Here is a 27,461-nt window from a genome sequence, read left to right on the forward strand (position 1 = left end):
ATGGTCCCACTGATGTGAACGGACATTCGAGAATAAACTTGGAATATGTCATTGGTAACAGAGTCCAGCAGGAGGTAGAAACAGGGTAAGATAATGGGCAATTGAAGCTGAAGGGATACAGACTGTGCAACAGGACTAGATACAAAAACTCAAAAATGGACAGCACAATAATACCTAATTGTAAAGTAATCATGTTAAAACACTGAATGAAGCTGCATCTGAGCTATAGGTTTTTTTGTTTGTTTGTTTGGTTGGTTTTTTTTTACTATTATTATTACTTTTATTTCTGTTCTCTATATAAAAAAAAAAAAGAAACTGCTAAAAGAAATCAAAGAAGAGGTAAACAAATGGAAGGACATATCATGTTTACTAAATACAGTTAAGATGTCAATTCTACCCAAATTGATTTAGAGTCAATGCAATACCAACGAAAATCCCAACAACTTACTTTGTAGAACTAGGAAAACCAATAACCAAATTTATTTGGAAGGGTAAGGTACCCTGAATAGCTAAAAATATTTTGAGAAAGAAGAATGAAGTGGGAAATCTCGCACTATCTGACTTTAAAGCACATTACAAAGCTACAGTGGTCAAAACACCATGGTACTAACGTACAGGTAAATACACTGACCAATGGAATCTGAGTGTTCAGATATTGACCCTCTCAACTACAGACAACTGATCTTTGATAGGGCAGTCAAGCCAACTCAACTGTGACAGGGTGGCCTCTTCAATAAATAGTGCTTGAAGAATGGATATCTTTATCCAAAAGAATGAAAGAGGACCCCTGTATCTTATACATCTTATACAAAAATTAACTAAAAATAGATCAAAGATTTAAGGTAAGACCATAAAATGTCTAGAAGAAAATTTAGGGAAAAATCTTGTGATAGGAAAAGATCTTGTGATAGGAGGTGGTTTCCTAGACAACGAAAAAGGAACTAGATAAATGAGATCTCCTCAAAATTAAACACTTTTAGGCCTTGTTACGGTCAGGTTCATGTGTCAACTTGGCCAAGCTGTGGTACATGTTTGCCTGGTTGGGCAAGTGCTGACCTGTCTGTTGCAATGATGACATTTCATAGAATTAGATCATGATCACGTCAGCTGCATCCCCAGCTGATTCCATTTGTAATCAACCAAAGGGGAGTATCCTCTGCAATGAGTGGTGCTTAATCTAATCACAGGAGGCCTTTTAAGGAGGATTCAGAAGAGACAGGCTCTACTCCTGCTTCAGCTGGCGAGCCTCTCCTGTGGAGTTCATCCAGACCCTCCACTGGAGTCATCGGCTTCAAAGCCTGCCATGCGGATTTTGGATCTGCATTCCCCCAGTCACATGAGACACTTTTATAAATTTTATATCTGCAGGTGTTCCCTGTTGATTCTGTTTCTCTAGAGAACCCTAACTAATACAGGCCTCAAATGACTTTGTGAGAGAAGTTAAAAGACAGCCTCACAATGGGAGACAATATATGGAAATGACGTATCAGATAATGGTTTAATATCCAGAATACATAAAAATGCTAACTGAAAAACAAAAAGACAAACCCAATTAAAATTGGGCAAAAGACATGGACAAACATTTTTCAGAGGAAATCCAATTGGTTTAAAAACATATGAAAAGATGCTCAGCCTCACTGGCTATTAGGGAAATACTAATCAAAACCACAGTGAGATATCTCACACCCAATAGAATGGCCATTATCAAAAACAGAGAAAACTACAAGTGCTAGAGAAGATATAAAGAAAAAGGCACACTTATTCACTGCTGATTGGAATGTAGAATGGTGCAGCCACTCTGGAGAGCAGTATGGCAGTTTGTTGGGAAGCTAAGTATAGAACTGCCAAATGATACAGCAATCCCATTACTAAATTTATATTCAGAGGAACTGAAGGTAAGGAAGGACACAGACATTTGAACAAGATGTATATAATGGGATCATTCACAATTGCCAAGAGATGGAAACATCCTAAATGCCCATCAATGGACGAGTGGCTAAACAAGCTGTAATATGCACATATGATGGGATATTGCGCAGCTGTAAAACAGAATAAAGTCATGAAGCATGTAACAACATGACTGAACCTTGAGGACATCATGCTAAGTGAAATTAGCCAGAAACAAAAGGACGTGTACTGTATGGACTCACTAAAATGAACTAACATTAAAGAGCGAACTTTGAGAGTTAATGTTAAGAACATAGGATATAAGGAAATAGAGGGTAGAGACTGGGCATCTGATGCTGAAGTGATGAAATATTCAACAGGACTGATTGTAAAGACCCAAAACTGGAAAGCACAATACTATCTGATGATAGCGCAATACTGTAATACGTACCCTAAACAAAGCTGAGTGTGAGTATGGTTGAAGGAGGAGGGCTCAGGGCATTTATGACACCAGAAGGAAAGGTAGAGGATAAGGTCTGAGATGGTATAACTTAGCAATGCCTAGAGTGGACAATGATGATGATTAGATGTACAAATAAAGAAATATTTTTGCATCAGGGAGAACAAGTGAATGTCAACATTGCAAGGTGTTGAAAATGGGACAGTATACGGTAGAAACAGTACAATCAATGCAAACTATGGTCAACAGCTAACAGTAATATTGTAATATGCTTCCACTGAATGTAACAAAGGCAATATGCCAAAGCTAAATGCCAATAAGCAGAGAATATGGGGAAAGGGTATCAGATTCTATGCAGAAGAAATGGAAAAGTCCTCATATAGATTGTGGCTGTGAAGCCACGGCTATGTGATTATACGGCTTAAACTACTGATTTTTTATATCAGATTAAACTACTGATTTTTTACTTAGGTTGGAATGTATGATGTGTGAATAAAACTGTTTAAAAATGAACAGAGAGGGTGGTGCGACAATGGCTCAGAGGTAGAATAATCGCCTGCCATGCTGGAGACCTGAGTTTGAATCCCGGTGCTTGCCCATGCAAAGAAAAAAAAAAGAAGAAGAAAGAGCTAAAACCTAAGTAAGCAGAAGGAAAGAAATAAGAAAGATTAGATCAGAAATAAATGAAATGGACAAAAAACAACAACAACAAAAACAAAAAAAAAGTGAGGATCAATAAAGCCAAAAATTGGTTCTTTGAGTAGATCAATAAAATTGACAAAACTCTTAGTTTGACTGACAAAGACAAAAGGAGAAAAGATGCAGATAAACAAAATCAGAAATGGGGGGGGGGTCATAACTACAGATTCCAAAGAAATAAAAAAGATCATAAGGGGATATTAAGAACTGTATGCCAACAAACTAGACAAATTAGATGAAATGGACAATTTCCTAGAAACATACAAACACCCTATACTGACTTGAGGAAAAATAGAAGACCGCAACAAACCAAACACAAGAGATTTAATCAGTCATCAAAAACCTCCAATAAAGAAAAGCACAGGTCCAGACACTTCACAGGTGAATTTTACCAAGCATTCCAAGAAGAATTAACAGATCAATTTCTCTAATGAATATAGATGCAAAAATCCTTAACAAAATTATAGCACATTTTATATTAAAAGAATTATACACCATGATCGAATGGGACTTATCCCTGGTATAGCAACAGTGGTTCAACACAAGAAAATCAACTAATGTAAGGGAGAAAATGACACGATCATCTCAATTGAAGCAGAAAAGGCATTTTACAAAATCCAGAATCCTATCTGATAAAGCACTTTGAAAGACTGGCATAGAAGGAAACTTCCTTTTTATTAACACAGGGCATATATGAAAGACCTATAGCTAATGGTATAGGTACTATATACCTACTCAATGGTAAAAGACCGAAAGCTTTCCTTCTAAGATGTGGACCAAAATAATGATGTTCATCACTGCCACTAATGTTATTCAACATTGTGCTAGAAGTTCTAGCTAGACTACCTAGGCAAGAAAAATAAATAAAAAGCATCCAAATCCAAATAGAAGAAATAAAAACTTTCACTTATTTGTAGATGAAATAATCCTATATTTAGAAAGTCTCAAAAAACATACAGCAAAGCTACTATAGCTAACAAATGAGTTCAGCAAAATGGCAGGATACAAGATCAACACACAAAAATCAGTAGTGTTTCTATATACTAGTAATGAGCAATCTGAGGAGGAAATCAAGAAAAAATTACTGCTTACAGTAGCAACCAAAAGAATCAAATATCTAGGAATAAATATAGCCAAGGATGAAAAGATCATAGAAAATTATAAAACATTGCTAAAAGAAGCAAAGAAGACCTAAATAAATGAAAGGACATTCCAAGTTCATGGATTGGAAGGCTAAATACCATTAACATGTCAATTCTACCCAAACTGATTTAAGATTCAATGCAATTCCAATCAAAATTTCAATATCCAACTTAGCAGAAATGGAAAAGCCAATCATGAAATTTATTTGAAAGGGTAAAAGGCCCCAAATAGCTAAGAGCATCTCGAGAAAAAAAAGATCAAAGTTGAAAGACTCACACTTCCTGACTTTAAAGCACACTGCAAGGCTACCTGGTCAAAACAGCACAGTACTACATAAAAATAGACGGATCAATGGAATTAAATTGAGAGTTCAGAAATGGACCCTCAAATCTATGGCCAGTTGATTTTTGACAAGACAGCCAAGTCCATTCAATTGAAAAAGAATAGCCTCTTCAACAAACGGTGCTGAGAAAACTGGATAGTCACATGCAAAATGATGAAAGAGGACCACTACCTTAATTAACTCAAAATGGATCAAAGTATTAAATATAAGAGCTAGGACCACAAAACTCCTAGAAGAAAATGTAGCAAAGCATCTTCAAAGATCCTGTGTAGACAATGCTTTCTTTGACTACATCCAAAGTCCAAGCAAATAAAGAAAAAACTGGGACCTTTTGTGCATCAAAGGACTGTGTCAGGAAGTGAAAAGGTAGCCTACTCAATGGAAGAAATCCTACAACTCAACAATAAAAAGACAAACAAATCAATTTAAAAATGGGCAAGACTTGAATATACATTTCACCAAAGATATACAAATGGCCAAAAGCATACGAAAAGATGCTCAACATCACTAGTCATTTAGGAAATGCAAATCAAAACCACAATGAGATACCAATTCACACTTGAATGTTCACTATTAAAGAAACAGAAAACTACAAGTGTCAGAGATAATGTGGAGAAAAAGGAACACATTCACTGCTAGTAGAACGCAGAGTGGTGAAAGTCATAGCAGCCACTGTGGAAAATAGTTTGGCAGTTCCTCAGGAAGCTAAGTATAGAATTCCCATATGATCTTCAATCCTGCTCTAGGTATACAATAAGAAGAACTGAAAGCAGGGATGCAAACAGACATTCGCATGCTGATATTCATAGCAGTATTAATCACAACTGCCAAAAGATGGAAACCCAAGTGCCCATCAACAGATGAATGGATGAACGAAATATGGTATATACATATGATGGAATATTATTCAACTGTAAGAAGGAATAAAGTCCTGATGCATGCTACAACACGGATGAACGCTGAGGGCATTATGTTGAGTGAAATAAGCCAGATACAAAAGGACAAATAATGTACTGTCTCACTAATGTGAGCCAATTATAACAAGCAAACTCATGAGTTAAAATCTAAGTATATCAGAAATAGAGAAAGAGTAGACAACAGGAAACTGATACTTATTCTGCACAAAATTTGTAATAAGGTGGATTATAAATATTTGGAAATGGATAGAGGCATCTTATTATTACTGTGAGTATAATTAACAGCATTGAATTATGGGTGTGAATGTGGTTGAAAGGGAAAGTTTAAGGTTGTGCATGTCACTAAAAGGAAAACTAGAGAATGAAACATAGGACTGTATAACATAGTGAACCCTGTTGTAGATGATGACTGTGGTTAATAGCACAAATGTTCTTCCATAAACTAAAACATTAATATTACATTACTATTACAATAATGTTAACAATTGGGTGGCATATGGGAAAAATATGACTAATGCAATCTATGGACTATAGTTAAGAGTAACATTGTAAGATTCTTTGGTCAACTGTAACAAAGGTATCCTACTAATGTTAAGTGGCAATAATGGGGGGGTGTAAGAGGTACGGGATTTTTATTTTCAGAGCAATGAAAATGTCCCAAATTGACTCTGGTGGTGAACACACAACTCTGTGATTATACCAAGAGCCACTGACTACATTTTGGATGGGTTGTATGCATGTGAACAAAACTTAAAAAAAAAAAAAAGGCAATAAGGAGAAGGAAGGGGAATTAAAACAGTGGAAATAGTATTTAACAAATGAGTATAACTACTGAATCATTATATTGATAGTCCTTTTAGTGTCCAGTATTATGGACACTGAAACCTAAAATTGTGGAACTATATTCTAAACCAAACTCTGAAATCTGTTCTATAACTACTTGTTACAATGTACTTTGAAATTTACTGCTTTTCTGTACATACGTTATATTTCACAATAAAAAATGTTTAAAAAGGAAAATGAAAAAAAAAAAAAAAAGGCGATGCAGCTTCCACTCATTTACTTTAACATGTGTGAGGGGGCCCCAAGCCTAGCCCATAAGGCGTCCACGTTGCATGGAAACCCAAACAATCCCACACAGAATGACCTCCTGGAGAAACCCGTAAGAATACATTAAGGTAGAGAAAGAGAAGTCCAACCAGCCCCCTGCCACTACAGACCCCTGATGCCCCAGCTCCAGCAACCATCTGCCTACAAATGCATGAGCGACATTAAGATAGAACCATACAGTTGAACCTCTCCTGAATTCTTGGATCCAGAGAAACTGTGAAATGTAATAAAATAATAATGGTTGCTTAAAAAATAATAATAAAAAAATAAGTAAGGACTGTGCCTTCTTCATTTCTGGGAGCACTCAATTTTATTTTTTTTTTTTTTTTTTTTTTTTTTTTTTTTTTTTTTTTTTTTTTTTTTAAAGACAGAGAGAAGGAAGGAAGGATAGAAGGAAGGAAGGAAGGAAGAAAGGGAAACATTTTTAAACATTTTCTTGTTTTATTGTATTCTGTTTCTCCGTTTTTGTTACATGGGCTGGGGCCGGGAATCGAACCGAGGTCCTCCGGCATAGCAGGCAAGCACTTTGCCCGCTGAGCCACCGCGGCCCACCCCTCAATTTTACTTTTATAAACAAAAATTCTCTTTTTCTTCCAGAACTTCAGCAAAAGGTGAACAGGGTCAGCTTTTTACCGCTACCAATAGTAAAACCATTTAAAAAATAAGTTTCCTAAACATATAAAAAGCATCATTTGCAAGAGCAAAAAATTATAAATTATAAAATCAAGAATATGTTATATCAAGAATGAATCTCAAAAACATTGTGCTCAGTGAAAAAGTCATAAAGACCACATATCATACTATCCCATTCTTATGAAATGTCTAGAACACATAGATCAAGATAGAAAGTAGATCACTGGTTGATTTCGGGTAGGGGAGAAGGAGAATGAGTGTAATAGGTACAATTCTTTTGTAGGTGATAAGTATGTTCTAAAATATATAGTGGTAATGCTGGAACAACTCTAAATATACTAAAAAAAACTAAATGATATACTTTGAACTTGTGAACTTCATATTTATTTATATAAATTTATATAAATATCTCAGAGCAGCTAGAAGTAAAACCCTAAAATTGTGGAATTGTAACCCATATCAAACTGAAATCTATTCTACAACTAATTGTTGTGATGTACTTTGAAATTTATTGCTTTTTTGTATAAATGTTATTTTTCACACAAAAAAAGGAGGAACATATAAATTTATGTAAATTATATTTCAATAAAACTATTTTTAAAATAAATAAAAATCAAAGGCCCACTTAATTAGAGAACAAAAATCACATCGGGAAGAGAATGAACTAATAAACTGTAGGATATCCATGTGCTAAAATGTCAGACACAAATACTGTTTTAAAATATTAGACACAAATATAAGTCAGAGAACTCAGAGCTGGATGGTCACAAATATATTGCTGAGTCAAAAAAAAAGCAAGCTGCAGAAGAAAACATGCAGTATATCATTTACAAAAAGTTTTAAAATACAGAAAATACTAGATAGTGTTCAAGGACACACTCTTATGCAATTAAAACACAGAGAAGCAAGGAAATGGTAAACAACAATTTTAGGATTATGGCTATCTCTGAGGGAGGGAAGGGAATGTGACTAGGGGTTCAATTTGTATTTATAATTGGGCCTCAATTTGTATTTATAATTGGGGGAGCATATCAAAACGGCTTTAAGGACAGAATGAGAGGGAAGAAGTTGCTAGACTGTGTTCTGTACATTCATGCTAGAAATCAAGAAAAAGGAGCTTAAAAAGAAGCAATAAGTGGAATGTGTCAAGGAGAACAGGAGGGTCAATTCTTGGGGGTCTAATTAAGGAGAAAATTTGATGTGCCCCCCCAAAAAAATGAAAGCAAACTCTACGAAAGCAGGAGGCTCTGCCTCTCCAACTCACCTCTACACCCCAAAGTCCACAACATCCTTCCTCCTTTTACCAAGCAACCACCACATTGAGGAAAATCAGACCCACTTTCTGTGTCCCCCTGAAGCCAGACGGTAAATATTTTAGACTTGTGAGCCACATGAAAGTGGCAATAAACAATATATAAATGAATAGGTGTGGCTGTCTTCCAATCAAAGGTGTAGTTCTTCAATGAATCCAAAGTGTAGATGAATGAGGATTTTGACTTTTAGATGTAGAAAAAATAGCATGACTGTAAGGAGTCATTAAAGTTTCGGTGCCTAAGAGATTTCAAACAGAGTGGACAGATTATTCTGGAGGTTACTCTTATGCAAGCTTCAGCTAGATATTACAAATCGTCATAGTATGCCAAGTCCCAACCAAAAGTATTCCTGAAAACCCTAAGGAATAACCTGGGTTCTATCCAAGACACCATAAAAGTTTTTCTTAGTAAGTTTATTTTTTTTTGTCATTAACTTGAAGCCTCCAGATTGTTTCTATGCCACATAAACCCTCAAATCCAGAGGTACCACTCTCTTCAAGAATATCAACCAGTTCCATTCCTCTACCCCATAGGTTAACACACCTCATACTGCCTGGGGAGGACATACAGAGCAGTGCCAGGGACCACGAGGAAACCTTCCTAGGAAAGAGGGGATACTCAGAACCCTATAAATAGGGGAATTCGTAGGGCCAGGGTATGCCCACGACAAGAGACACAGGCAGAAAGGATTAGGGAGGCCGTGACCTGGAGCTATACTCCAAACTCCTGTATGGATAGACTCTGAAGGAGAGTACTCCCACAGGTCAATCGCAAAGACTGGGAAAAGCATTCCCTGCCCCCCTTTCTTTTTAGCTCCTGGCAATCAAAGAAAGCTCTGTCACAAAACTAGCTGGACTCAAGCTTAAGGAACACACTCCTCTGAGTGGAAATTCCAGAGATAAAACATTAAAATATCAACATTTCCAAGTTATAACAAAAGATTACAAACAGGAAATAATGGTCCAGGCAAAGGCGATGATTAAAGTATTAGAAATAAACAATAAGGAGGGCAAGAACTGGGACGAATCAGATTTAGGAGCAGAAAGTAAAAAGAATGAAGAATCAAGAGACTAAGGAGCCCATGAAGCACCATCAAGCATATCAATATACGCACTGTGAGAGTCCCAGGGGAGAAGAAAGAGAAAGGAGCAGAGAGAATAAGAAATAGTGGCTGGAAATGTTCTAAATTAAACAATACACGAATACATACATCCAGACAATACATGAATATTATTCATCCAAGACGAACTCCACACAGGTTATAGCCAAACAGACCCAAATTGTGACATAGTATAATTAAACTGTCTTGAAAGTCTCAAGAGAAAAGCAACATTTCATGTACAAGGGAGTCTAAATAAGATTAAGTGCCAATTTCTCATTGGGAAACTTGGAGGCAAGAAGGCAGTGTGGGACAACAGATTTACAGTGCTGAAAGCAAACAAACCTGTCAACTAAGGAATCTATTATACTGCAAAACCATCTTTCAAAAACGAGGGAGGTTGGGCCATGGTGGCTCAGTGGCAGAGTTCTTCCCTGCCATGCCAGAGACCAGGGTTCGATTCCCAGTGCCTGCCCATGTAAAAAAAAAAAAAAAAAAAAAAAATTTGTGAGAGGGGGCAGTACAATGGTGACTCAGTGGCAGAATTCTTGCCTGCCATGCTGGAGACCCAGGTTCGATTCCCCATGCCTGCCCATGCAAAAAAAAAAAAAAAAAAAAAAACAAGTGAGAGAAGGGTGGTGCAACAGTGGCTCAGTGGCAGATTTCTTACCTGCCATGCCAGAGATCTGGGTTCAATTTCTGGATGCTGCCCAGGTAAAAAAAAATGAGGGAGAAGGAGCTAGAGAATGGAGACTAATTACTTACTATGTGCACAATGTTTAACTAAGTTGAACTTTAAAGGTTTGGAAATGGATAGAGATGAAAGCAGCATGTTACTGAAGAGTACAATTAACAAGTGCTGAGTTGTGAATGAATGTGGTTGAAAGTAGTAGTTTAGAATTATGTATCATCAGAACGAAAGCTAGAGGTGAAAGCACAGGAATGTAATCACAATGGCTGTGATTAACAGTATAAATATAAAAAACTTTTTTATGAACTAGAACAAGCGTATGACACTATTACAAGGAGTTAATAATAAAGTAATAGATGGGAGAAAAAAGAAAAACAAACAAATGAGGGGTAGATCAAGACATTCCTTGATAAATTAAAAAACTGACAGACTTCATCAACCACTAGACAGCCATACCTGAGATGCTAAAGAGTACTGCAGATTGAAAGGAAAGAACAATAGAGGGAAGCAAAATGAAGAATTAAAGATCTCCAGTGAAAGTAAAGACATGATTATAAACGGAAATGTCAGTATTATTGTATTTTTGGTTTGCAACTTCATTTTACTTGCCAAAGGATCTAAAAGGCAAATGCATAAAATAAAATGATAAATCAGTGGTTTTGGACCCATAATGTATAAATATGTAATTGTGACAAGAACTACATAAAAGTGGGGAGTGGAACTGTATAGGAACATAGTCTGTGTATACTACTGAAGTTGTATCCAAGCAAACAAGATTGTTGCAAATTTAGAATGTTAGAGTTAAACCCCATAGTAACTATAAAAAAAATATTGGAGAATATGCAAGTTCACAGAGATAGAAATTAGAGCACAGGTTGCCAGAGGCAGGAGACAGAAAAAACAGAAAGTTAATGTATAATGAGTACAGGGTATCCATTTGGGGAGATAAAAAAGTGTTAGTAATTGAAAGTGGTGAGGGTACCTCAATATTGTTAACGTGATTAATCCGATTTAATGATATGCTTAGGAGTGGTTGAGATGGGAAAGTTTATGTTGAGAATATGTTTCTACAGTTAAAAAAGAATGAGCAACAAATGACAAATGCAAAACACAATTCTGGATGGGAATAAGTAAGAGAGGAGAAAATGGTCAAAGAGACATTACTGGGACCTATGAAAAAAATGAAATGCTGATTGTAAGCTTTATATCAATGCAGAATTTCTTGAACTTGATAACGACACATTTTACGTATGTGAATATCCTTGTTCTTAGGAAATGTACATGGCAGCATGAAGTGTTCAAAGAGCATGACGTATACAACTTATACCCAAGAGCTCAGAAAACAGATGATTGAGAGACACACAGAAGATTATGGACACATAGATTGAATGATACAGCCAATGTCACAAAAAATTAAAATTGATGGACTTGTGTATCTGGGGGAACAGGGGTATGTTGAAATTCTCTATATGAGGTGTTGGTTTGAAGCTATTATGTACCCTAGAAAAGCCAGGTTCTTTAATTCTCATTCACTATTGCTGGGTAGAATCTTTTTTTATTGTTTCTATGGAGATATGACCAACCCAATTGTGGGTGGTAACTTTTGAAGATGGTTTCCATGAAGATGTATCTCTACCCATTCAAGGTGGGTTGGCTTAATGGAGCCCTTTAAGAAGGAACCATTTTGGGAAAAGCTTTAGAGTAACCAGAATCAACAAAGTCCACACACCCAGAGACCTTTGGAAATGAAAAAGGAAAACGCCCGCAGGGGATCTTCGTGAAACAAGAAGGAAGGAGAGAAAGCTAACAGACATCATCATGTGCCTTCTTAGTAAGAGAAAGAAACCCTGAATGCCTTAGATTGGACATTTTTATAGGCCTGCCTTAATTTGGACATTTTCACAGCCTTAGAACTGTAAACTTGCAACTTAAAAAAATCCCCCCCTTTAAAAGCCATTCCATTTCAGGTATATTGCATTCTGGTAGCCTGTAAACTAACACAGTGGGGTTTCTATTACTTTTGTAACTGTCCTATAAATTTGAAAGCATTTCAAAATAAAATGTTAAAGAAAAAATAGTATGGGTAAAGAGGGGAAAGCTAGGTTGTAATTTTTAGAAATGAGCTCTAGGCATTCCAAGAAAGAAAACTGAACATATTTTCCCCTCAGAAGTACTGCAGATGTGTTCATAAAAAGTTCCTTTCTTCAAGAGAAGATTCTGAGGCTCAACAAAGAAACTACACCTCACTCCTTAAGAGCCTTGACAAATACAGTGTCTATCGGGTTAGCGAGAGATCTTTAATCAGTCAAAAGGTAGCTAAAATGAGAATCACTCTGAACCCTAAAACAAATTTGTTTCAATTAACTTCTCGCTATCTTTCTGATTCTCAGAATGACAGACTGAGCAACTACTATCATCTCTCCCTTTCTATCCCAAAACTATAAAAAAAAAAAAAAAAAAGAAGAAGAAGAAGAAGAAGAACCCTAACGAACAAAAACCCACACAACTGCCTAACTGCGCTGGAAAACCTAAGGAGAAATGCTTTGTGGCTAAGAAATAAGAGATGCCTGAATTGTGGAAAAGAAGTAGATGGGACAGAGGGAGCCCAGAACCTAAAGCACACAAAGAAGTGTGCTGTCACAAAAGCTGGGAGAACAACAGACAGCTGCAGGTCCAGAGAGGGGACTCAACGGGGAGGCCACAGACGATCTATCAGCCTAGCAGCAGGGTCATCCAGGGAGGTCAACCCTGCACTCTCCTCTTCCCTCAGGGCCCTCCTCAGGCCCCACCTGGGCCAGGCAACTTCCAACAGGCATTTCTAAGGAAAACAGGAGTCTGGGCAAGAAGAGCAACACAGACCCCTGGCTAACCAGCAATCCCCACAGGATTAGGAAGTACCCCTCCCAGAAAGCCAGCAGTCAGAGGAGGTCTTTCCAGCAGGAAGCCCACTCCTCCTCCACTTCCTGGAAAGCAGGATGGTATTTATGTAACCTAGAGGCAGTTGGATAAATATCCTATTTGTACATAAAAATGCTAACATACCAAGATGAACATATTTTTACAAGTAGATACAATACACATATACAAATAGTGATGTCTGTACAAAACTTCACTCCACGGGTTTTGAAGTAAACACATAAAATGAATTTCACACTAACCTATTGTTCCAGTCAAGTTTATAAAGTTTTCCTGCTCCTCAAATGTGAGACAGAAACCATCAAAACCAGTAACAGCTAAGAAGATGCATTTATTTCAAGCCACACAGTTCTTAAACAGCAACACTGGGAAAATCATACCTTGAGGTTTTACTTTAATGAGACCACACAACTGTTGAGAGCTAGATGTCAGAACTACTCAGTTTTAGATTCCCCTTAAAGCAGCAAGGATAGGACTGACTGTCATATGATATTACTACTAAAAGGGGAAAAAATAGCCCTGCAAAATTTACATGATATTTTGAGGAAAAATGGTCAAAAAGGCTATGAATATGTTGAGTTACATTATTTTAGTTGAAAAAATCAGTCCCATAAGTTCGTGGTGCCAAATACCAAATAGGACATTTTAACATTTGTGGATGATTAGTATATTTTCAAGCTATATGTGTGTCAACTCTTCATTTTTATACAATGTAGTAACTGTTACTAATACTTACTGAGTGTTTAAAATATGACAGGCACTGTTCTAAGGGCTTTTACTTATGGATCATTCCAGTATGTCTTCACAAAAATCCTGTAAGGAACTATGCCAGTTTGAAAAGATTTATGTACCTAGAAAAGTCATGCTTTAACCCTAACCTAATCCTGTGGTAGCAACCATTTCTCTTAAATCCTATTCAGTACTGCATGTTGGAAACCTGAGTAGATTATCTCCATGGAGATGTGGCTCTGTCCATTCCAGGTGGGTCTTGATTAGTTTACTGGAATCCTATAAAAGAGGAAACATTCTGGAGAAAGGAAGAGATTCTGAGAGAACAGAATGACATAGCCATGAGAAGCAGAGGGTCTACCAGCCAGCAACCTTTGGAGATGAAGAAGGAAAATGTCTCCCAGGGAGCTTCATGAAACAGAAAGCCAGGAGAGAAAGCTAGCAGATGATACCATGAAAGCAGATGGCGCCATATTTGCCACGTGCCTTTCCAGATGAGAGAGAAACCCTGAACTTCATCGCCTTCTTGAACCAAGGTATCTTTCCCTGGATGCCTTAGATTGGACATTTCTATAGATTTGTTTTAACTGGAACATTTTCTTGGCCTTAGAACTATAAACTAGCAACTTAATAAATTCCTCTCTTTAAAAGCCATTCCATTTCTGGTATATTACATTCTGACAGTTAGCAAACTAGAACAGGGACACAGTTGTTTTATTAAAGGGGTTAAAGACTTTTCCATGGTCACACCAGAATTGGGGGACAAGGTATCCTCCAAGCTGGTACTCTTAACCACTACCACAACATTAGACTTACTAATTGCAATTTCACTAGATTCAGCATGCACTTATTGAACATCTACAGCTGATGCTATAGAGAACACAAATTTTATCCAAGACTGTGAAACTGATGTTCTCTCTCCAGGACATAAAATCATAACAGAGAAAATAGAAGGTAGGGTCAGATACCAACAGCCCCCTTATTCACTGTTATTCTCCCTGCCTATTATTAAAAAGTGCTCCATGTAACAGAATGGAAAGCATAAAGAAGCAAGGTAGAAGAAAATATAAGAGCACAATTCCACAGTACTACCAAGAGTTAGATTAAACATATCTCCATTTTACTTGAACATATCAACTACTGCAAATGAACTTTAAAAATTCTGAAGGCATATTTTATGAATAGTTGCCATTTATCAAGTGCTTCTGTGCCAGGTACTTGTCTCTAAGTACATAACTTGTACAAGTAGAAAACAAACAGCAAACCCAACCATACCAATAATCATATTAAATATGTTACAAACACCCCAATCATAAGAAAATAAGAGCAGAAATAAATGAAATAGAAAACAGAAAAGAAATAGAGAAAAATCAATAAAATTCAAATCTATTTCCTTGAGTTCAATCTGAGTAAAGTGATATTTAAAAAAAGAGAGAAAAGACAAAATTACCAATATTAGGAATAAGAGAGGTGACATCACTACAGATTCTAAAGGTATTAAAATAAAGCTAGAAACACTATGAATAACTTTATGTCAGCTAATTCAACAATTCAGATGAAATGAACAAATTCTTTGAAAAGTAGAAACAACTAAAACTCACTAAAAAAGAAACAAGTGGTGAAAGCATTCAGAGGTTAACTGTGGTGACAGATGTGAAACCATATCATAATGCTGTGAGTCACTGAATGTGTGTTCTGCATGGATTATATCATGAATGGATATAACTCAATGGAATTGCATTTAAAAAAATAACCCAAACAGTGTTATATATATTAAAAAAATAAATCTGTAGCTAAAAACCTTCTCACAATGAAAACCCTAGGTTGAAAAGGCTTCACTGGGGAATTCTACCAGACATTTAAGGAAGAAATAATATTAATTCCACTCTTCCAGAAAACTGTAAAGGAGGGATACTCATTCTATACATCAACATAACCCTGATACTAAAGTTAGACAAAGACATTTTAAGAAAACTAAAGACAAATATCCTTCATGAACAGAGATGTAAAACTTCTCAAGAAAACTTGAGCAAATTGAATCCAACAACATATTACAAACAGACTTTATCCCAGGAATGCAAGATGGATCTGACATTTAAAATCTGATGTAATTTGTCATATTAAAAGTCTAAAACAGAAACCACAGAAGGAACCAACAACATAAAACATATAGAAGAAAACACAGGAGAAAATCTCAGTGACTCTTGCTTTGACAAAAATTTCATAAACACAATGCAAAAAGAAGAAATCAAAACGAAAAATATAAATCAGACTTGTTTTTCAACACAGTTAACAAGTTAAAAAGGCAAACCAGATTACAAGAAAATATTTGTAAGAGATATATCCAACTAAGGACTTGTGTTTAGAATATACAATTCAGTAAGACAAAAACCTAGTTTAAAAACAGGCAAAAGGGGCAAGGTCACTCTTGGAAACAGTCTGACAATTTTCTTGATTTTCTCAAAGAATCAACTTTTGGTTTTATTGATTCTTTCTGTTCTTTTGCTCTCCCGTTCATTTATCTCTGCTTTAATCTTTATTTCTCTTCTTCTATTTGCTTTGGGTTTAGTTTGCTGTACTTTCTCAAGTTTCTCTAAGTGAGCTGTTAAGTCCTCAATTTTGCAATTCTGTCCAATGCTTTTTCAGCATCAATCGAGATAATCACGTGATTTTTCCCTTTCGCTTTGTTAATGTGCTATAGTACAGTAACTGATTTTCTTCTGTTGAACAATCCCTGCATTTCTGGTATAAACACCACTTGGTCATGGTGTATAATTCTTTTAATGTGTTGTGGATTCAATTTGCTAGTATTTTGTTGGGAATTTTTGCATCTATGTTCACTAGGGAGACTGGCCTGTAGTTTTTCTTTCTTATAGCATCTTTACCCGGTTTTGACATTAAAATGATATTAGCTTCATAAAATGAGTTATGTAGAATTCCCCAATGATGGATAGGAAGGCTAAATATAGTTCAGATGTCAGTTCTCCCCAAGTTGATCTACAGATTCAACACAGTACCAATCAAAATTCCAACAACCTACTTTGAAGACTTGGAAAAGCTAATTACCAAATTCATCTGGAAGGGAAAGAGATCCTGAATACCTAAAAGCATCCTAAAAAAGAAAAATGAAATGAGAGGATTAACTTCCTAACTTTAAAACCTATTATAAAGCCACAGTGGTCAAAACAGCATAGTACTGGCACAAAGAAAGAAGGACTGACCAATGGAATCGAATCAAGAGTGCAGAAATAGACCACCAAATCTATGGTCAACTGATTTTTGACAAGACCCCCAAATCCTCTGAACTGGGACAAAATAGTCTTTCAAATAATTGGGCATGGAAGAATTGGGTATCAATAGCCAAGAGAATGAAAGAGGACCCCTATCCTACACCCTACACAAAAATTAACTCAAAGTGGATCAAACACCTAAATATAAGAACTAGCACCATAAAGCTTCTAGAAAAAATGTACAGAAATATATTCAAGACCTAGTAATAGGAGGTAGCTTCCTAAACTTAACACCCAAAGCACAAGCAACAAAAGAAAAAATACATAAATGGGAACTCCTCAAAATCAAATGCTTCTGCACCTCAAAGACTTTGTCAAAAAGGTGAAGAGGCAGCCCACTCAGTGGGAGATAATATTTGGAAATCACTTATTGGACAAAGATTTGATATCCTGTGTGCTGGTTTGAAAGGACGTATGTACCCTAGAAAAGCCATGTTTTAATCCTTTAAATGTTTGTAAAGGCAGCCATTTCATCTAATTCCTATTCAGTACTGTTATGTTTGAATCTGTAATTAGATCATCTCCCTGGAGATGTGACTCAATCAAGAGCAGTTGTTAAGACTGGATTAGGTGGAGACATGTCTCCACCCATTTGTGTGGGTCCTGATTAAATTACTGGAATCCTATAAAAAGAGGAAACATTTTGGAGAAAGCAGGAGATTCAGAGAGAGCAGAGAATGCTGCAGCACCACAAAGCAGAGCATCTACCAGCCAGCGACCTTCGGAGATGAAGAAGGAAAACGCCTCCCAGGGAGCTTCATGAAACAGGAAGCCAGGAGAGAAAGTTAGCAGATGATGCCATATTCGCCATGTGCCCTTCCAGCTGACAGAGAAGCTCTATGTTCACCATGTGCCTTCCACTTGAGAGATAAACCCTGAACTTCATCGGCCTTCTTGAACCAAGGTATCTTTGGTTTGGGACTTGTTTTAATTGGGACATTTTCTCCACCTAAGAACTGTAAACTAGCAACTTATTAAATACCCCTTTCAAAAAGCCATTCTATCCCTGGTATATTGCATTCCGGCAACTATCAAACTAGAACAGATTTTGGTAGCAGGAGTGGGTGTTGCTGCAAGCTGCAAATACCAAACAAGATGAAACAGTTTTTTGGATGGATAAGTGGAAGATTTTGGAGAACTATGAAGAGAATGATGGAGAAGTCCTGGAGTGCTTGATGAGACTGTTTGTTTAAATGGAACCTCTGCCAATCTGGACAAAGGGGGACATAAAAGGGACAAACTGGAGTTTTCTAAGTAAGAACCATGGAAGCTCAGGTCTGAAGCCACGGAACCTTGGGCCAGGAGGGTGCATCCATCCATATATATGGAGAGGGTGAGTTTGTCCTGAAGGCAGAGGATGAATCTCCCACCTCATTGCAGTGGAAGAGTTGTGCCGCCTCAGGCCTTGGAGAAGGTACAGCATGCTCCTTGGGGAATGGGGAGAGCCTGGCTGCCACCACATGGAGGGGCTGAGCGTGTGCCCCAGATGCTTGGAGAGGGTGGAGCCAAGAAAAAGGTGGTCTCCTCAATGTCCCGGAGGTTGATTCAGAAAGAGGCGGCCCACTGCCTAGGCCCTTGGAAAGGGTGAGTCTGCCACTTTCTAAGCCTAAGGATAAATGTCTTTCAGACTTTGAAATCCAATGGAGTTTTGCCCTGCAGGTTTTCAGAACTATTTGGGTCTTGCAACACCTGTGTTCATTCCAATTTCTCCCTATGGAAATGAAAACACGTATTCTGTGACTGTCCCTCCTTTGCACACTGGCACCAGACAACTTGTTTTGAGATTCATAGGTCCACAGCCAGAAGAGAATTTTTGTCACTTTAATATCATTTAATGTGATGTATATAGTTGCCACACTGACAAGGGGTGAACATGTGGGAGTTGATCCATGTGTCAACTTGGCTAGGTGAAGGTGCCTAGTTCTTCTATTGCTGTGGACATGAGCCAATGGCATGTGAACCTCATCTGTTCCTGATTACATCTGCAGTCAGCTAGGAAGCTGCCTGCTGCAATAAATAATGTTTGATTTAATTGGCTGGATGCTTAAATGAGAAAGCTCAACGTAGCACAGCTCAAGCAGCTCAGCATACCTCATCTAGGCGCTTGAAGCTCAGCCCAGACCTTTGGAGATGCAGCAAGGAATCACCCCAGGGAAAGTTGTTGGAATCCAGAGGCCTGGAAAGAAGGCCAGCAGAGATCGCCCTGTGCCTTCCCTTGTAAGAAAGAACCTCAGTTCAAAGTTAGCTGCCTTTCCTCTGAAGAACTATACATTTTTAACTAGATAAATCTCCTTTTATTAAAAGCCAATCCATCTCTGGCATGTTGCATTCCAGCAGTTAGCAAACCAGAACATCCTATATACACAAAATCATTCATCTCAACAAGAGACGAACAAACAACTCAATTATAAAATGGACTAAAGATATGAATAAGCAATTTTCTGAAGAGCAAACACAGATGGCTCAAAAGCACATGAAGAAACTTCCGGAGAAGATGGCGGCTTAGTAAGACGCGTGGGTCTTAGTTCCTCCTCCAGAATAGCAACTAAAGAAACAGAAACAATACGAAACAGCTCCCGGAGCCACAACAGAGACCAAAAAGACAGCGTACCCCATTCTGGAACGGCTGAACGGGCAGGGAGAATCCGCTGCGGTGAGATACCCGAGGGGCGCGCGTTTTCCCGGCCCGGGCGGCTGGCGACTGGGGTCCCCTCCACGCATGTGGCTCCCCGGTCTGACTGGGAACGTTGGATAGTGGGGCCCTCCCGCCACGCTTGGCATCTCCGGCCAGCTGGGCAATTTGGACCGGCACTCCCCCAAGCCGCAGCGGCCGGCGACCCCCCCCTCCACGTGCGGTTTCCCGGGCCGACTGCGAGATTCGGATTGGCAAGTTAAAGGAGCCACAGCATCTTTTACTGGTGGGACCCGCAGACAGACGAGCGCCACGAGCGCCACCTACTGGGCAGGAAAAGAAAAACAGAGCCCAGAGATTTCACAGAAAAACCTTTCAACCAGCCGGGTCCCACACCCAGGGAAATCTGATCAAATGCCCAGACACCAGCAGAAAATAATGGATGACGCTCGGAAAATTGAAGATATGGCCCAGTCAAAGGAACAAATCAATAGTTCAAATGAGATACAGGAGCTGAGACAACTAATGCTGAATATACGAACAGAAATGGAAAAACTCTTCAAAAACCAAATCAATAAATTGAGGGAGGACATGAAGAAGACATGGGCTGAACAAAAAGAAGAAATAGAAAATCTGAAAAAACAAATCACAGAACTTATGGGAGTGAAGGACAAAGAAGAAAAAATGGAAAAAACAATGGATACCTACAATGGTAGATCTAAAGAGACAGAAGCTACAATTAGTGAACTGGAGGATGGAACAACTGAATTCCAAAAAGAAACAGAAACTATAGGGAAAAGAATGGAAAAACTTGAGCAGGGGATCAGGGAACTGAATGACAATATGAAGCGCACAAATATACGTGTTGTGGGTGTCCCAGAAGGAGAAGAGAAGGGAAAAGGAGGAGAAAAACTAATGGAAGAAATTATCACTGAAAATTTCCCAACTCTTATGAAAGACCTAAATTTACAGATCCAAGAAGTGCAGCGCACCCCAAAGAGATTAGACCCAAATAGGCGTTCTCCAAGACACTTACTAGTTAGAATGTCAGAGGTCAAAGAGAAAGAGAGGATCTTGAAAGCAGCAAGAGAAAAACAATCTGTCACATACAAGGGAAACCCAATAAGACTATGTGTAGATTTCTCAGCAGAAACCATGGAAGCTAGAAGACAGTGGGATGATATATTTAAATTACTAAAAGAGAAAAACTGCCAACCAAGACTTCTATATCCAGCAAAATTGTCCTTCAAAAATGAAGGAGAAATTAAAACATTTATAGACAAAAAGTCACTGAGAGAATTTGTGACCAAGAGACCAGCTCTGCAAGAAATAATAAAGGGAGCACTAGAGTCAGATACGAAAAGACAGAAGAGAGAGGTATGGAGTAAAGTGTAGAAAGAAGGAAAATCAGATATGATATATATAATACAAAAGCCAAAATGGTAGAGAAAAATATTATCCAAACAGTAATAACACTAAAAGTTAATGGACTGAATTTCCCAATCAAAAGACATAGACTGGCAGAATGGATTACGACCCAGCAATACCACTGCTAGGTATCTACTCAAAGGACTTAAGGGCAAAGACACAAACGGACATTTGCACACCAGTGTTTATAGCAGCATTATCTACAATTGCAAAGAGATGGAAACAGCCAAAACGTCCATCAACAGACAAGTGGCTAAACAAACTGTGGCGTATACCTACGATGGAATATTATGCAGCTTTAAGACAGACTAAACTTATGAAGCATGTAATAACATGGATGCACCTAGAGAACATTATGCTGAGTGAGTCTAACCAAAAACTAAAGGACAAATACTGTATGGTCCCACTGATGTGAACCGACATTCGAGAATCAGCTTGGAATATATCATTGGTAACAGAGACCAGCAGGAGTTAGAAACAGGGTAAGATAATGGGTAATTGGAGCTGAAGGGATACAGACTGTGCAACAGGACTAGATACAAAAACTCAAAAATGGACAGTACAATAATACCTAAGTGTAATGTAACTATGTTGGAACACTGAATGAAGCTGCACCTGAAATATAGTTTTTTGTTTGTTTGTTCGTATCTTTTGTTTTTGTTTTTTTCTTTTTCCTTTTTTTATATATATATATTTTTATTAGTATTATTATTTTAATTCTCTTCTCTATATTAACATTCTATATCTTTTTCTGCTGTTTTGCTAGTTCTTTTCCTAAATCGATGCAAATGTACTAAGAAATGATGATCATACATCTATGTGATGATACTAAGAATTACTGAGTGTATGTGCAGAATGGAATGATTTCTAAATGTTGTGTTAATTTCTTTTCTTTTTTTTTGATTAATAAAAAAAATTTAAAAAAAAAAAGCACACGAAGAGATGCTCATTTTCATTGACCATAATGGAAATGTAGATCAAGACAACAATGAGACACCACCTCACACCTATATAAATGGCTGCTATTAAACAAACAGGAAACTATAAATGTTGGAGAGGATAGGAAGAAACTGGGATGATTATGCACTGCTGGTGGGACTGCATAATGGTGCAGCCACTATGGAAGACTATATGACGGTTCCTTAGGAAACCAAATATTGAGTTGCCCTGTGGCCTAGCAATAGCAGTACATGGTATATACCCAGAAGAGCTGAAAGCAATGCCACAAACAGACGTGTGCACACTCATGCTCGTAGCAGCATTATTCACAATCGCCGAAAGATAGAAACAAGCCAAATGCCAATCAACGGACTAGTGGATCAACAAAATGCAGTATATACATATGATGGAATATTATGCAGCAGTAAGACGAAATGACATCCTGAATCACATGACAAGATGGGATGAACTTTGAGGACATAATGCTGAGTGAAATAAACCAGCCACAAAAGGACAGATACTGTATGATTCCACTTTTATGAACAGCATAAAGGTATAATCAAAGGCTATAATACAGAATACAGGAGACTTAGAGACACATAGAAGGTAGAGATGGGTGAATGGTTAGTTAAGGAGGTTGAACTTCAATGCAAGGGAATAGATAGATGTGAAGGTGTCTAACAGGTCTATAAGTACTATTTCATACTGAAGATGAACAAGACCAAATGGGGTTGTATAGACCTATATGTTCCACTGATTAACAGCAGAAATATCAATTAGTTCTTGCAAGAATTACTTCAAAGATATGATTCGTGTACAAAGAGTGTCCATGTCCAGGATACAGGGGAAAAATGCTATTGCATGTTATGAGCTATGTTCAAAAGGAAAACATCAGCATCACCACAGCAACAGCAAAGGTAAATAATAGAGGGAGGGACAAGAGTTAAGAGGAGGTTTAGAGTTCCTATTTGGTGAGGGTGTGTTTATTGGTTTTCTTTCTCTTGGGAACAATGAAATTATCTAAAATTGAGAATGTTGATGGACTGTGGACTTTGGGCTCTCTACATGATGCCTGATGAAAGCAGGCGGCCGAAAGACACACTAAGTGAGAAGTAGATTGGCACACGACAGTGCATACTTATGAACAAAGACTGTGCTGCTACAAAAGAAAAAAGTTGTGAGGAATGCAATGATGTAAATGAACATGTGGGACATTTGGTGAAGCAAAATAAACCAGGAACAAAAGAACAACAATGGTATGGCCACCTTTAGAAAAATGCTTATAATAAAACAGGGGCCTACATTGTAAGGTTTTAGAGCAGACACATTAAGTCCAGACTGGTGATTATTATTTCAGAATTTCAGGAGGCTGTTTTATATATATAACCTGATATTCAGCGATAAGAACAAAGTCGGTCAGGTTGGGGTTAAAGTAATTCAAAACACAGGGGCAAGGAAGACAATGTCTCTATTTTAGAACCATACACACTCTTTGAGACCAAAGGAAGAAAGGTTTATTTGGTCTGGAACACGAGTTTTCTGTAGCACATAACCTAACTCAACCTATCTGTATAGCTCATTTGAACAACTGAAATGCAGGAAGCCCAGAATAAGAAAGAGGTCCTTTAATCCTATACAGATTATCAAAAAGTATTGGCAAAGTCCCTTGAGGGATGGGAGAAAGAATATGGAACTATTAAGCCTTACCATCAGGGAATCCTGATACTGTGTCAAAATTTAGGGACACCCAAATCAGTAGGCCATACCCTCGATCCGGAGGCTTACTCTTGTGAAGCTTACGTAGGTAGCACCTATAGGTATGCCTAAGCATCACCTCCAGAAGACCTCTTCTGTTGCTCAGATGCGGCCTCACTCTCTCTAAGCCCAACTCTGCAAGTGAAATAATTGCCCTCCCCGCTACGTGGAACATGACAGACATCCAGGGATGAATCCGGCCCTGGCACCATGGGATCAACAATTCCATTCTAACCAAAAGGGGGAAAAGAAGTATAACTAATCAAATATCAGTGGCAGTGAGAGTTCAATTAGAGTCAAGAGGCTACTCTGGAGGTTGCTCTTATGTAAACCTCAGTTAAGCCTTGCTACCTATCATAACCTGCCAAACCCCAACGAGGCCAATCCTAAAGAATATCTAAGGCAATATATAAAACTCCACAAATGTTCCACGCACTAGAGTAACTTTCCAGAAACCTAGACCCTCCAGATGGGTCCCTGGTAACAGATAAATTGTGAGACCTAGAGGGCCCAGTCTCTCCAGAATATCAGAAAGTTTCATCTCCCTATCCCATATTACTGACAGACCCTTCCAATATGAAAAATTTAGAATGGCCATAGCCAAACACCCCTAAAGAGAGGGATGGAAAGGTGATGGTGAAGATAGAATTTAAAAAATGAATATGAATACTGAACCATTAAATTCATTATTATCTTTTAGTCTCCAGTATCTTAGAACAGCTAGAAGTAAAAACCTAAAATTGTGGAACTGCAACCTATGTCAAACTCTAAAGTATGTTCTACAACTAATTGCAGTGCTGCGTTTTGAAATTTATGGTTTTTTTGTACATATGCTATTTTTCACAAAAAGAAAAGGAAAAAAGTGTATTGTGATGATAAAAAAATATTTAAGCCTTCTAGCCTTCTATATTTTGAAGCAGCTAGAAGGAAAAAGATCTGAGGATCATATGGTAGCCTATAACAAACTCTGGGATCTATCCTGTAACTACTCGTTGAAGAGTGCTTTGAACCATCACTTTTTTATTTCTTTGCTTTGTATATATGTTATACTATACAATAAAAAAGTTTTTAAAAAATAGTAAAATGTATTAAATTAGAAGGGCCCAAATATAAAATATTTGAGATCAAGATTATCTTTAGTGAATACCATCTGCATATTTCTGTAAGTTCAATTGTGTTTCTTTCAATTCCTGTCATATTACCAGGGCAATAAACGCTTCGGTGAAAAACAAAAATTTGTGTGGTTTATTGTAGATCAATTTTACCTCAATAATGCTAGAAAATGGAGACGAGAGAGCAAAGAGAAAAATACATCAATCTAGGAGGACCAGTATCCAAATATCAAGATATGGAGAATAATTTTCAAACTCAAATTCTAAGCCTAGCTAATGATCACTCATGTGTACAAGGGTAGAATAGGTACATTTTTGGAGCCTGCACACAGAAAACTCACCTCCCTCACCTTATTTGTAAGAATTCAACCTGGGAATAAAAATCTAAGATTTAAGCCATGAACGATGATGATCCAGAAAACAGTATTTCCCACTGAAGAAAGGCAAAAAAAAAATGTTTCAAGTTTTGCAGCAAGCCTACAGGTGTGATTGGAACAGAAATAAAGAAGGACTTTCCAAGAAGGAGGACTATCATAAAATACCTGGTACAATGGAGAGTTGGGGGAGGATGGGCAAAAATGTAAAGGAGAAAAAAGAACAGTAGTATCAGGAAAAAGAAGAAAGCAGCACAATTAAAGAAACAGAATCACAGTTGACAACTGAATCTGCACAGTGACAACCACCAACAATACCACTTGACTTCTCAGCTACTAAAAAAGAACCTGTATAGTCAAAGCCCTGACAATGTAATTCTGGTTGCCAATAATACAAAAGTACAGGGGAGCATGAAGGCAGCTGAGTAGAAAAGCTAATACCAAATCTTCAAAAGTGGTGGAATAAACGAATAATGAAATAAAGGAAGTAAAGGCATGTTACTTAAAGTTATAAACTTTACCAAAAGAAAAAATTGCTGTATTAGGAGAATAAGGAGGGTAGGAGATAAGTGACTAAATCTTCTCCTACTACAGTTAGAATTCAGCAGATAGGCCTAAAACCATTAAGTCTAAACATAATATTTTAGAGACAAAACCAAAACAGTTAAAAGTAGCTGTCTCTAAGGAGTAGAATGGAAAGAGGAGTAAGTAGCAAGTAAAGTTTAATAAAATTTGGTTAAATTAAAAAAAAATGTTAAAGGAAGTAAGCATTTAGTTTCGTAGTTCCTAAGAAATATTGGGACTATTACCAAAACAAGACTGGTTCCTCCTTAGATAGGGGCTAAGAAAGTAAAAATCAAGATCTTACCAATTAGACAAAATTAGTTCACACTGAAGGACAAGTACTCCCCTCAAAAACAAAGAGGGCAGGGTGGTTCAGTGGTAGAATGCTCGCCAGCCATGTGGCAGACCCAGTTCGATTCCTGGACCCTGAACCCCACGCCCCCAGCCCCACCCACCCACAAAAAAAGAGGAAGGAAGGGGAGCGTGATTTTGCCTTTGTACTTTTCCAGTTCGGAAATTAAAATTAATGGTATAAAATCAAACTCGGATAGAATCACAGAAACAATAACTGGCCAAAAGTTTACGTATATTAACACGCTAACAACGAAAAGCTCAAATGAATCCAGGAATCCTAAAAATTTCAACAGGTATGCTGCTGCCCATCAGTCGAGGCACTTAAAAAAAAGTCTCTGATCAGACTTCTTTCTGCTCCTGGCCCTTTCTAAGGTGCTGCTTTCAGCTAAGATTTAACAAGAGCAACAAACGGCCTCTTGCAGTAGGAGAAAACCTTCAGACAGGGATAGTCAACCACAAAAAGCTCGCCGCTAGCGATCACTTTACGAGCTTGTTAAAGGCTAGGAACAGAATCCGCGCATCCCTAACCCGCTCAGTCAACCGACCAGGGAGCGAGGTTCCAATCTCGGAGCCTCTTCCCAGACCCAAAACGCGGGATCCCGGGAGGAAACAAAGCCGTGGGCGGGCCTTCCGGCTCCGAGAAGGCGCGGGGAGGGGAGGAGGCCCGCTGACGCACACGGCCGTCTTCTCGCGCGCTCAGCCTCCCGGACCCCTAAACCGAGTGCCGGCGCCCACCACGTGTCCGGTCGAGGCTCCCCGCGAGGCCGATAGGGTGCCATAGAGGCAGACCCGGGACGCCGAGAAAAGAGGGCCGCGGCCTAGGCGTGCCGGGGCCCCTGCTCCACGGTGGTTTCCGCCTGGTGCCTCCTCACCTTCTCCTCCACGCAGTTGACAATGATGGACGGGTACTTGCGACTGAGCCAGCGGAAGAAAGCTGGGACTCCCATAGCGTAGCCCAGCTGGAGGCGGCGGCCCGGCCTGCGGACGAACGTAACCAAAGACACTAGCAGGAGCGGCGGCCGCGGGCATCCGCGCTTCCTCCTGCGTGCTCGCCGGCGGCAGGAAGTGACGCC

At 38.3% G+C, this 27,461-nt stretch overlaps 1 protein-coding gene across 2 annotated transcripts in view; it reads right to left on the reverse strand.

Annotated features, from left to right (window-relative positions):
- The window catches only part of XRN2 (5'-3' exoribonuclease 2), a 121,986-nt gene extending 94,525 nt beyond the window's left edge, over positions 1-27,461 (reverse strand). Inside the window, exon 1 of one of the 2 annotated variants that reach the window (XM_077114704.1) lies at positions 27,261-27,461. In XM_077114704.1, the coding sequence (XP_076970819.1) occupies positions 27,261-27,335 (75 nt within the window). In that variant the 5' untranslated portion in view covers positions 27,336-27,461. Of the gene's footprint in view, positions 1-26,933; positions 27,183-27,260 lie in introns of those variants that run through there. The other variant, XM_077114699.1, reaches the window with a different exon arrangement.

This window comes from Tamandua tetradactyla, chromosome 1 (genome assembly GCF_023851605.1).
Source record: "Tamandua tetradactyla isolate mTamTet1 chromosome 1, mTamTet1.pri, whole genome shotgun sequence".
Taxonomy (NCBI): Eukaryota; Metazoa; Chordata; class Mammalia; order Pilosa; family Myrmecophagidae; genus Tamandua; species Tamandua tetradactyla.